The sequence below is a fragment of the Falco cherrug genome, chromosome Z, assembly GCF_023634085.1.
Source record: "Falco cherrug isolate bFalChe1 chromosome Z, bFalChe1.pri, whole genome shotgun sequence".
Taxonomy (NCBI): domain Eukaryota; kingdom Metazoa; phylum Chordata; class Aves; order Falconiformes; family Falconidae; genus Falco; species Falco cherrug.
The window spans coordinates 40,375,039-40,388,102 of NC_073720.1; the positions used below are offsets into that span (position 1 = coordinate 40,375,039).

General features: G+C 39.5%; 1 protein-coding gene across 4 annotated transcripts in view; it reads right to left on the reverse strand.

Annotated features, from left to right (window-relative positions):
* The window catches only part of SMC5 (structural maintenance of chromosomes 5), a 49,657-nt gene that overhangs the window by 12,876 nt on the left and 23,717 nt on the right, over positions 1-13,064 (reverse strand). For all 4 annotated transcript variants that reach the window (XM_005435733.4, XM_014277188.3, XM_014277192.3 and 1 more), the window contains 4 exons: positions 11,626-11,799; positions 11,323-11,492; positions 6,630-6,753; positions 3,544-3,666 (listed from right to left, as the gene is read on the reverse strand). In XM_005435733.4, coding sequence (XP_005435790.2) covers positions 3,544-3,666; positions 6,630-6,753; positions 11,323-11,492; positions 11,626-11,799 — 591 coding nt within the window. The remainder of the gene's footprint in view (positions 1-3,543; positions 3,667-6,629; positions 6,754-11,322; positions 11,493-11,625; positions 11,800-13,064) is intronic.

Consider the following 13,064-nt stretch of genomic DNA (forward strand, 5'->3'; position numbering starts at 1 on the left):
ATGTACGTAAAACTCCCACTTAAAACTCTGCAGAGCTGCTTGAAACCAGATTTTGAGTTGGTCTCTAAGCACTGAAATAGATTCAACATTGAATATGCCTGACTCGAGACTAAGGCAAGTGAAATTCTTCAGGGTGTGAAATGGAAAATACATGTTTGGACAGAGGAAAACCTCAGCATTCAACAGGAAGACTGGGAAGCAAGAGATATTTGATGTGGTTACGAAGCATGTATTAAAGTAAATGTACTGACAGTTAAAAAAGGTAATGCCAGTTTTCATTCAGCTTTGCCAGTTGATTATCATGGCCACATGCTAGATAAAAGTAGACAAATATAAATAGATAAAAATACAAAAGTTTTGATTCCTTCTCCCTCCCAGACAATCAAAAGTACATGGCAATGTCAAGGTTCCTCTTGATTTCCTGAAGATGACCCAATAAAACCATCTAGATAGAAAAGTAACTCTTAACTAGAAAGAATTAGTCTTGTACAGAGATGCCACCATGAAAAATCATAGCCCAAACAGAACTTTATCATTTGTTTCAGCCAACAGCCTAAGAACCAACACAGAAAGAGCTTTATCTGGGATTCTTAAGGAAAGTTCTGTACTTGTGCAGGGCTGTGATTACAGCGTCCTGAAAGGCATCTACCAAAGAGCAGAAATCAATTATATTCTGTATGCACAAACAATTTGTTTTCTGTTGTGCTCATCAGTACTGCAACTGATTTTGCGGAAGTTGTGAAGAAGCAGCTGTTTAAAGAAAATATAGTTACCAGTAGCCAATGTTTTCTTACAAATTTGTATTTGCATGCTAGGTGACATGATTTAATTATTTGAAGCTTGGAAATTTGTATATAGAAAAATATGAACCTGAAAACTAGCAAGCTATCAAAGCAAGACAATTAGACTCTTTCAAACAACCATCATAAACATGCAGGCAACTATGCCAGTTATCCAATGACCAGATGGGGCTAATGATCCTCCCTAATGTTCAGTATGGGTCACAAACAGATTTGCTTCTTAGGCTCATCAAATAAATTAAATACAAGGAGTTGTTAAAATAATGCTAAGGTTCCTACTTGAACTGCAATGACAAAATACAACCTGAAATCTGTTGTTGCTAACAACTTATTCAAAAACATGTTACTTTTTTTGTCTTTCTACCTAAGTAGTTCAATAAACCACATCATAAAGCAACAAACATGCGGCTCTCTCCACAGTAACCCAGTGCCAATACCTCACAAAAGGAACATGTGGTCTTCTCTTAGATGTACTCAGCGGAATTTGTGTTTGCTTCTGATCTTAATCAGATACCAGGTATTATAAAAACTCAGGATTGCCTGGCAGACAAACACCATGAGTAAGTACTAAGTATTAACATAGTTTTGTGGCTCCTGTGGCCCACCAATCCAATTTCAATGAATGCATGACAACCAGCACATGACCTACAGAAATGTCTGATGATTAGAGAATTAATGGTCCTATAGCTGTAACGCTGAGGCTCTGATTTAGTTCACTACACAGCTTTTGTACGACATACTTATTTCTACTTGTTTGGCTTCCTCCTTTTTGCAGGTTTATTCATTTTATGGAGCACCTGTCTGCAAGACAACACTTCCTCAAAGTGTTGTGATGGCATCCTCATGGGCAGCTTTGGAGCAAGACTACCATAACACAGTACTGCTGTAGAAAAAAAATTATCACAGCCAAAGCCACTAAGAAGTTGGAGGGAAAGGCCAATTTAAACATACTATTTCAAATAACACTTAATTTGAGATGAAGCCAATACTGAGTTTTTCCCATGAAAGTACATCTCTTTAGGCAGAAGGTAAGAAATAAGCCACAGTGTACAACACACATCATTCACAGGGCAACACAGGAAACAGAACTTTGATAAAAAGGGGCTAAAGACGTAATTCAGCATGCAGTATACAGAAAGCACGGCTTTAGACTTCGCTGTATGTGAAAACTTAAGCTACACTTGAATACTCAGAAGAGTTTTCCTCCAGAGCAGTCAAACTTCTCAAAATTCTCATCACTGGAATTAATGATTTCTTTCCCCCCCTGCCCTGTTTTAATGTTTCTAGAACCACCATCCAAAATACAAGATCTGATATGATTTCCTCTACTTACGTGGTTGAATACAACCCAGTAATGACGCCTAATGGGACCAGAGCTGACTCAGGCACCTCTTCACTAGCGAAGGAGCCAATTTTTGTTTAACCGAGAATTATCACATTTACCTTGTAAGTCCTGTCTACTGATCTGACCAGTCATCTACCTATGCACCAGTTCAAGCTATGCTACAAATGATGAACAAGATGGGGACAGACAGAACTAAAGACATTAAATAAACTTCCCAGTGATGATACACACTACTCCCATGAGGCTCATGGCTTTGTAATAACATTCTTACTCCTTACTGAGCTCCAACAATGAAGCTATTTGCACTGGATTTTTATAAAGTCTAAACAACAGCTGCATCACATGAGAGAACTGATGCAACAGTGATTTTCCAAGTATCATGCTTGACTTGTCTCTGTCTTAAGATACAGGAAAACTAGGAAGAGGAGAACCTCATAAGAGAAGCAAAAAGTAAGTGATGATACCTATAACCTTAAATGGTTTTCTAAATAGATGCCAAAGTCATTCTTTTGGAAGTGTGTATCTATCTATCACCTACCCTTTGAACTGGTTTCCATTTGGGTTTTTTGTGGATCAAATTGAATTAGCAGTAGGTTATAGTTAATCTGACTCTTGCAAGACAAGGAAAAAAGCTTACCATCCTGTACTTCGATTGCAAGATTTGGAAAAAAGCTTACCATCCTGTACTTCGATTGCAAGATTTGGAAAAAAGCTTACCATCCTGTACTTTGACAGTTCTTTTCCACAGTACATAGAAAGACTGTACTACTGCACAAATATAAAAATTGACCTCTATGCACCAACCCATGAGAGGTTACAGCATCCTCTGCTTTTAGAAAAGAGTATTTGTGAAACTAATTCCTCTGTCTGTCTTTTTACCTGAACACAGTGTAGCTTCCTAATACCATCAATAGAAGGATCATTTATCCTCCTTTCTGTCCTCCAAAAAGGCATTTAATGACAGTACGAGAAAATAAGCTATGAAAGAAAGGTAAGCCAGCTCTGCTCTACTCTGATACAATATTTTTTGGTTCATCCTGTGCTTGCATCTCCATGTGGGTTGGGGATACTTGCCTACAACAGTCAGAAGAAAAAATACTTCCAAACAACAGCAAGCCTTTTTACACAAACTATGCGTTATAATAAAGAGATCCAGGACATGATGACTGTTCAGTACATTGTCATAGAAGCTTAGCTGCCTTAATTGAGGAAGACAAAGCTCCTATTCAGCTTTAAATGAAGAGGCTGAAGTCACAACTATGAAATCAAGGCTAGACATTTAGCCATACTAATACCCATTTCTAAACAAATACAAAGAAGCATCCTTTTCTACACCATAAAGTCTTCCACAGAAAATGTTTTCATAGTAGATATCCCAGTATTCATAGAAATATTTACCTCTGCAGCTTTTAGCTGTACACTTGCTGCTTTATACTCCAATTCCAGTCTGTTCTTCTCAGCAGCCACTGTAGCGCTCTGAAGAGCCAAATCTACTTTGAGGATGTTCAGTGATATGCAATTCTACATAGAAAAACAGAAAATGTAATTTTTTTTTCCACAAGAGACTCAGAACTAATATAATCACTAACAGGCTTTAGGAACTATCAATTTTTCTTAGTCATTGCATATGATTTCACACTGTGTTCAGCTCTTCAACACTGCTGTAATTCCATGAAAAAGAGAGGTGACTTACTGGTGACCCAGGCTCTTCAAGATACATAGTCCTCATGTACTTTTAATTTGTAAGTGTATACATACCACTTGCAACAAAACTATTTTGCACCAAAAAAGCACATTCTCTTTCCCTATGCCATATACTCACATGTGAAATGTGAGAAAAGACAAAGCCATCTCAATTGTTTCTCAGAGACAGAATCCAACAGATTTGGATCTGTGTGTGACACAGTAGGAAAAGGTTAGAAAATAAACACATCAGATATGCTCTCTCCCTGACAATGCAAAAGGACTGACCAGATATAGAGTGACTTCAGTGTCTTGTGTCTTAACTGGAGCAGCATATGCCAACAAAAGGAGGCTCTATTTTGGAAGTTTTGTAAGAGGCTTTAGTGATCTCCAGAATGTGGTTTGCTAACTTTGAAATTAAAATGTTTGCTTTGTTAAATGAGTCAGCTCAGGAATGGTCCAGAGGTTTCAAAACCAGTAATATATTCTTGACTGTGTGAAGGGTAGCTTCAAATCTTGATTTATGGGGCATTGAGAACACCAGTTTACCATTTTATTTTTTTTTTTAAATGATCAGCATAAAATTACAAAGGAATCCTCTCCTAATGAAAGAGAGGACAAGGTTCCAACTGTAGACCTAGAGAACCTGCAGGATGGAGTTTTGAGAGTGTTAGCTTCTGACCACAATAGTCAGTCAAGGTCTGAGATCTTTACTATTTGTCATTTCAACACAAGGTTTCTACAGTGTGAACTTGGACATAGGAATAAGTTTATTCATTTCCAATCCACTTAAAACAGTTTAAAAACAATTATCAGAGAAGTAAACTGAAAAAAGAGAAGTTGTAACAAAAGGAGATGAACAACGGAAAGAGTTAAGATTATTCAAAGACAAGAGCACAAAGAGAACTACCTGCAAAAGCACTGCCAGAATCTGAAACAGTAGAACAATGCTGTTTCTGTCAACTGGCTGTGAAGTATTGATGTATTATAGGTATGTGTCAGGTACAGTCTGCCTTGTGTACTTGTGTAAATATACATGCAGCCTGTCACTCCAGCTGGCTGTTCCACGCAAGCCCCAGAACTCTTAGAAAAATAGATCATGTTGCCACCATGCAAGCACACAAAAATCCCATACATGTTTTAAATTTCCTTGTGGCAGAAGTGCATATGTATGAACATAAAACTACTTTAAGTTATCATTTTAATAGCCTACAGCTAGTGTACATACAAAGCCCCTTGAAGAAAGTACAAAGACTCCCTTAAACTTAGAAACATTCATAAAGATTGGTTTGGAGATGACTAGAGAGATGTCTATGGATTTCAACAATTTTGATGAAACACCTTTCTTTCATCAGGCCATTTTCTTCTCTTCAGTATATAATAACAAGTATTTCCTACAGCACACAAAGTGTGAAAATTAAGCTGATCCACAACCAAAATAAATCCCTTTTGTAATCAGTAACTATTTCAGGGAAATACCATCCATCCTTCCATACACCCCTGGTATACTAAGAAATACACAGTATGCGTCAATCCACTGGGTGAGAAAGAGATTAAGACAGTCCTTCAGGCAGGTCATTCAGCAGTCAGTGAACAACTCTGGCTGCACTTTACAGCACTTGGACAGTTTATGTACTGGGAAATGGGCATCAAATACAAAAAAATCAAAAGCATATTCTAGAAATTCCTGTTTTAAATACACAGCATTTGCACAAATTTAGAGAAGCGTTACTTTTCGGTACTGTTACTATCTGTGCAAGTTCTGTGAAGTAATCTGCAGTCTAAGCAGACCTTTTTAACATGGCAGATGTTCATTCAGGTCTTCTTGCCATTCTTTGGCATTTTCAAATTTGCTTTGGCTAGCTGACCCAAAGGTGATCTCTGAAACAGTTCAATTGTTGCAATCCATGCCTATCAACAAGCAGAAACAGCTCACCCATTTATAATATTTTCTTTATTACATAAATACCAGCAACTGAAGTGTAATCAAATCAGCCTCACTTCAGAGGTAATACTCAACTCCCTAGGCGTGTAAGCAAGAACATATTTCAACGTTAGTAAGGCATGGCAAAAGAGTAACATACACGATTGAAGTGCTTGCAGGAATGGCACTATTTCTTGCTGAGCGTCGAAGCACAAGCAGATTCCTTTGGAACTAAAAATAACTGTTTCTTGTTCCTTAGTTATGACAAAACACTCTAAGAAAACTCACCTTGTGGCAGCTCCCATTATTAGGGCTTACAGGCTAAGGTAAAGCAGCAATGAACTCCAGACTGTTTTCTTTTTTGAGTTAAAGAAAACCTCATGACGTTGGAGCCTGCGACTTAAGTGCTCTTCCTATCCTAGCCCTCTTCCACAATCCTGAATCTTTACAGTTTCAGGTCAATTTTTCACATGACTAATGACCACTCTTTTTTTCGACAAAAAAATCAAAACAGGGAGATTATGAACTAGGGTGGAAGGAACAATTCACAGAATTACACAGTATTCCAAAAATGTACAGGCTGAAATAGTTACACAGTTAATTCCTAGTTCATGCCTGTATTTACTGCATCAGACTATGGATTGTAAGACTTCAGTCACTGAGAGCCTAGATCAACACAAGCAAATAATCTACAAATCATATCAATGACAGATAAACAAGTTCAATTTCATAAAAGCTTCAAAAGATGTTTATCTTGAAACAGGTTAGCTTGTAAACATTTATAGTAACACATCCAAATGTCACATAACTCCTACTTAAGTTACAAGAATTGGGCTTTGCACAATAGTGGAACACATACAAAGTTAAAAATACATACCTTTATGAGATGCATTAATTCAGTAACAAGTCTTACTTTTTGGATATTTATTTCTTTGATCTTTACATTTGCTTGTTGAAATTCCTTCTCTAGGTTGATAGCATCTTGTTCCAGCTGTCTTAAACTATGGGAGGAATCAAGATTTGATTAATCCTGATTAAGAATATTTTTGTGCAATTTATTTTTAATCTTGGTAATGAACAAACAACTGGCAAGAATAGGAATTTGCACATGTAAATAATACAAATGCATCAGAGGCATTTCCAATTTATGCACTTTAAACCTAAGAAATTCAAAAGACAGAATCATCCATAATGAAAGAAACCCTGATTTGGCTAAGGGCATCACTCAGCAACCATGCTCCTTCACTTCCATAAATTTCAAATTCAGATTAAAAAAAAAATATAATATCAGTGTAAGGATGACATTTCTTAGGTTTTCCTTCTGCTGCTGGTTCCTTGCAACAATACAACATAGGAGAATTCAGGAGGCTTGCTTAATTCTTGTTATGCATACTAACAAAAAAAATGTGTGTCCTCACCTTCTTGCAGAAAACGAGAATTTTCACTTGAACTCTCAAAAACATGTAGCTATGAAAAACTTTGTATGAAATAATCATGATGTTTAGTGAGCTGCAAAGCATCTGCAGATCTTCAAAAACAACGAAACAGTCCAAAAGGATGATCCAAGAAACTAATCATTCTTTGATCCCCGGGAAAGCTTTGCAGCCAGTCCCCTTGAAAAACAATTCTAGGGCCACAAAGGAGAAGGTGATCAGGAAGAACGAGCAAGCATTTACCAAGGGTACATCATACTTGATGAACCCAATTGTAAAACAACTAGATGACAGGAGATCAAGTGGTTGCCATTTACCTCAATTTTAGCAAGGCTTTCTGTTAGGTTATCTAATAAAAGCTCACCTACACACCCAAAAAGGAGAGAAAACAGTAGATTGGAGAAGAACAAATACCACTCTCCCATGACTACCCAGGCCCATCACAGGAGCCATCAACCCATGAAATGCTCATCTCCACAAACCCCAAGGAATACAGGGGCACTGCAGACAGCAAGAACCCTAGTGAAGGACTCTGAGGAAATGACACCCTGTCCTAGTACAGTCCTTAGTACAGTACATGCTAGTATCCCTGTGTGAAACCCAACAAGTTAAGTCAACACCACAGCACACTCTGGACTGAGGGAGCTGAAACGTCTTGGGGTTAGAGGAGACATTATGGGGTGCAGTAGAAAAGCATTTTACAACTGTGCAGGAGTTACTATTAGATATTCGGGGAGAAACCAAATGCAGGGAAAGGGAGGGATCTAGGTGGCTTAGAGAGGAACAAGTATGGGAAAACAGAAAGATATGGGGATAAAAGGGACAGTTACATGTAAATAGTTTGCTGGTTGATATGCTTGTCCAGCCATGCCCAGTTTGATTTTTCACTCTTTTCCTGGGTGGAGGACTCTCAATTCACCACTCATGTGTATATACAAAAGTCTGAAGTACAAGCAGCTAAAGTCAGCTCAAAAGTCAGCTCAAAAGTCTGAGAAGAGGGCCTGTGTCTGTGGTAAAAGACCAGAGTAAACTTAAGTGATAGCCACCAGATTGGGACCACAGGTCAGAGGCCCATGTGTCCATGGGGCCAGCACCTGGTACAAATACAGGTGTGCAAATGAGTATTTGATCCCTAGCAAAGACCAAGCCAGACTAGCTGGCAAGTAGGTCAAGTGGCCTGGGAGCTAAGGGGGTATGTGGGTAACAACAGATAAGACCACGGGAAGAGATGGCTATTGGAGGAAACAACAGAGTCCAGCCTGGTTGCTAGAGACCATGAAGTCTGCTGTCTGCAGGGGCAAGATCTGCTGGCATGTTATGTATTTAACATTAAGGTGACAGGGGTACTGGTTACTGGGGGGGAACCAGGGGAGTTATGGCTACCTCTGCCTATTTCTATGCCCGTGTGTCTCTGAGGACAAGACCACCAAGTTGGGTACCAGGAAATGAGGGAGTCCCAGCCAGTTCTGCATGTATGTGCACATCAGTGAGTGAGGCAGTATGTACAGGCAACAAGAGCAAGGCTGCAGCCTTGGGAGTTGCATGTCCAGGTACCAGCAACTGAGGAGACAGAGGTCCTGGAGCAGCTACTGTGCAGACTCAGTGTCTTGACCCAGCTGCTGATAGGATCCACTTTGCCCATATGTATGTGTAGGAATCTCACTAGGGGAGACCCATCCTGCTCAGACAGTGTAGGAATATGATGAGGTCACTGGTGCTGTGTTTGCCCAGCTGCTCTGGGTGTCCATCTGTGCTGTGTGGCTGTCTCTGTGAAAATATGTACATACATGCTGTTCAGATGTGCTCTGTGTGAACATGTCTACTGGGTAGACTGGTTCAGCCTCACTCCTGGTTGTACCTGTGAGCTGTATCAGCTGCACCTTCCCTTCAGGCTGCTGTCCCCAGACCCCACTCCCTTAACTTTTTCACTGGTGTCTCCCACAATATTGCTGTACTCAAACTGGAAGACAACAGTCTGGATGGAGGGAAGACCAGACAGGGTAAAAAAAAAAAAAAAAAAGGATGGTCAGGCTCAGAGGGTCATGGTTAGTCTGTTGTGTACTGCCTCCAGGGCAGTATTAAGCAGGGTAACTACCACGGGATGATCCACGTGGACCTGCCGTTTAACATGCCTGCAGTGACACGGAGGAGCCGACAGGGGGCAATCCCATTAAATTTTCGAAAGACTAACATGGGTGCAGCCAGGGGCCTGCCGTTTGCAGGGCTCTGTTGAGACTGCAGGAATGGGTCATGGAAGGTACGTGACATTCTGCAAGGACAAAGGGTCTGAGTCTTGCCTCTGGGAAGAAAGTGGGTCTGGAAGCAATACCGGCTTGGGACAGACTGGTTGCAGAGAAGCTCTGCTGGGAAGTACTTGTGATATTGATGGACAACAAGCATAAATCAGCAGTGCACCCTGGCAGCAATAAGGTCTCCCAGCACCCTTGGCTGTATGAATGGGAGCACAGGCAGGAGTACAGTGGTTTTTCCCTCTGTTCAGCATTGCACTCAGTTTTGCCCCCTGCCCCAAACCTCAAACTAGAAAAGCAAGCAAGATGGTCAGGGGCTACAGCACAGGTCCTGCAAGGACAGCATGAGGGTGCTCAGCTTGTTCACTCTAGACTAGACAGAGCTTCGGGGCACCTAAGAGCAATGCTCCCGCTATCCTTCCCATGAGGAAGCCACTGACAGGATGGAACCAGGCTCCTGTAAGAGGCACACCATGGAAGGATGACAGACAGTGGGCAAGCTTAAACAAGAAAGATTCTTCTTCCTCATAAGGATAGTCAAGTAGTGGAACAGGATGACCAAACAGGTTGTGCAATCTCCACAGACTTTCAAGATGCAGTGGGATACTGTCCTGAAAACCTGGTTTGAATTCAGTGTTGACCTTGCTTTGAGAAAAAGCTTGGACTACAGACTACATGAAGTCCCTTTCCACCTAAGTCATTCTAGTAATTTTACATTATTTTCAAAATTTTATCTAGATACTCCTATCAATTAAAAATGTGAATATTTGAAAATAGTTACACTCACTGCAAGGATTATGTGTAGAGACAGATATTTCAAGAAGACATCCACATTACAGATGAGAATGTTAGAAATTTTCTTCTGTAATTGTATCAGGATTCTTACCACTATTTAAAACTGGAAGAGCATAATTATTTTTTCAAAGGGAAGGATTTAATCAGTATTTCTTTAGTTAAAAGGTCCACCTCCTGCCTTCAAGCCATATTCTGTATTCTAGTAAAACACTGTGACAATACATGTATCCCTAATAAGAAACCTGAAAGTAATAACTTGGCTTTGAGGCTAAGCTCACATCCACACTCTTGAAAGCTGCTGCTTTTCACAGCAACCTGGACACCTGTGGCTATACAACAGTTAATTCTGGTCTAACTTACCCTGCAGACCTACTTTTCTTTCCTTCCTCATCACCCCCCCTTCCCCCAACAACCTCTTTTCAGTTTAATGCATCGTAAATAACACAAGAGACATGCACATAAGCACCAGCAGTAACTTTCAGAAAATAAGTATTACGGTGGTATAAGAACACATCGGAGTACTTGAGGGTACAATGTTGGCTGGGACTGTTGCATGAGCGGAGAGGTGAAGCCTGGGGCAATCTTGTCTACACTGCTTTCTGGGAATGTGAGCTTAAATGAAGTGCCTCTTGAACCATGCCCAGGTTCTCCCTTATGACAAAGCAGTAACATAAGAACTAACTGCAGGAAGCCTGCAATACCAGAAAATACATTAAGACAAGTACTGAGGACCATCAGGATCCAATTGGATCCTTGACATACTTACTTAGTACCATATGTATGTATGTCAGAGTATTATCTAGATATGTGCTACCAAGGCCAGGACTATGGTAGTATTTGAGTAAACAAGTGCAATGATCTCACAATGTTTCCTCTAATAAAATTGTAGTGAATTTCAAACACTAACTCTATTATATGCTTTCTCAAATACTGTACTCCATTTTTAAAACACTTGCTTTGGGTATCCCCTGTATCTGATGCTCAACTACTGGTTACTTTGTAAGGATGAAAGCACACTGCAGTAAGAGGAAGCCAAAATACCTTTGCTATTAAAATGGTTCGTGTTTCATACATAATATAGCTTGTTTCCTACCTATCATACTTCACAGCAATTTTTGATTCCAACTGTCTCCTCCTGCTTCCTCTCTCTAAAAGCTCTTTCTTCTGTTGTCTGAGCTGATTATCTCTGCATTCCAGATGTTTTTTTCTCTCAGACAATGCAGTCAAACGCACATCCAGTGCCTGTGATGCGTTAATGATATCCTGAAATAGAACACATACCACTAGCATTTTTAGTACAAACATACCATACTAACACACACAAACAGGCTATGCTCATTACATGATAAAATGGGTAGTAGTTCACATCATATACAGCACAGAAATAAATTCCTACCTGTTGCTGCTTTTCCAGCTGCCTTCTTTCTTCTGTATCCACTGAGCTATTGAGAAACTGTGCCACCTTCAGAGATGTGTTAGTAGAGAGGGTTAGGTTTGTATAAGCAGATACTTTAACCACGTATTTTTCTTCTGCTGTGTACATTTGCCGAAGTTTGGTTTCTTGTATGATCTAAAAAAACCACAGAAGTATTAATCTGACAAATGCGTTACATATGGCAATGCTTTTCAGAACAAGGAATAAACTAGCCAAAATCCACGGTAAAGAACTTCAGCTTACACAAGACACTGACTTGTTAATAAGCCATTGCAAAAAGATGATGCTAAGTTTAATTCATCATTATGCTTCTAATTCACACAGGTCAGCAAAGAACTGTTAAGATACTGTCAAGCATAACATGTTACCATAAACAACTGAACATGTTCTGATTATTCTGGTATTACAGATATTAACAGGTTTTTCCAGTGTCTATTTGTACTGCATCATGAACAAGGACTGTATTTGCTGTAGATGAATAACATGCAAATGTACTGTGTACCAAAGAAGCAAAAGTCAATTAATAGATGAAACCATAAGGTGAGCTGTAATGCATGAATTTCACTGAAGCAAATGTATCTGTAGGAGAGAGAATTGGAAAAAGTATAAAAATACTATTTTTTAATGACTCATGTCAAAAAGCCTGCATAGGATAACATAAACCTGACTAAATATTTTTTCCAGTTTATTTAGATGGTACCAGCTATATTCTGTCGATTTGGTTCCTAGACACTGTAAACTGTTTGCTTTACAGCTCAGACTGGTTGACGACATTTCCAGTTCTAGTCCTTTCTCTACATGCTCAGCTCTATGAAATAGGTCCCTTTTTAAACTAAAGCTTTCTCTGGCATGCATGAAACAAAATGTTGCAAAGAATTTCTCAATCAAAAATAATAAAACCAAAGAAAAAACTTTACATAACTGAACTGAGAAAATGCCATGTGCAATACATTCAGAATAGTATCTCATCTTTGCCCCTAGACCAGTGATTTTTCACTTGTTGCCCACTGAGCTCTGTAAAGGAGGTACTATCTACAGAATAAATCTGACTGGTTTACAAGACGTAAAGACCTATTTTATAGGTAAACTGCTTCATCAAGTGATAAACACAAAGTGGTGGAAGAGCTGCAGTTTAAAGATGAAAATGCTTAGAAAAAAAATTAAGAGAAGAGCTTTTCATCTAGGACTCCCTCCACTTCTCCCTTCCTTGTCCTCATTCTTGGAGCCTCAGAAATACAGAAGATAAGAGGGAGCGCAACAGCTATCCCAACAAAACAAGAACTGTCCTGTATTTGCACAGTATGTTCCCTCAGTTTCTCAAAAAAGCATCTCTTACTGTTCTCAGAGAGCCCAAAGTAGTCTTCCGAATTCAGAGTTCACTCTCTGTACAAGATAGACAG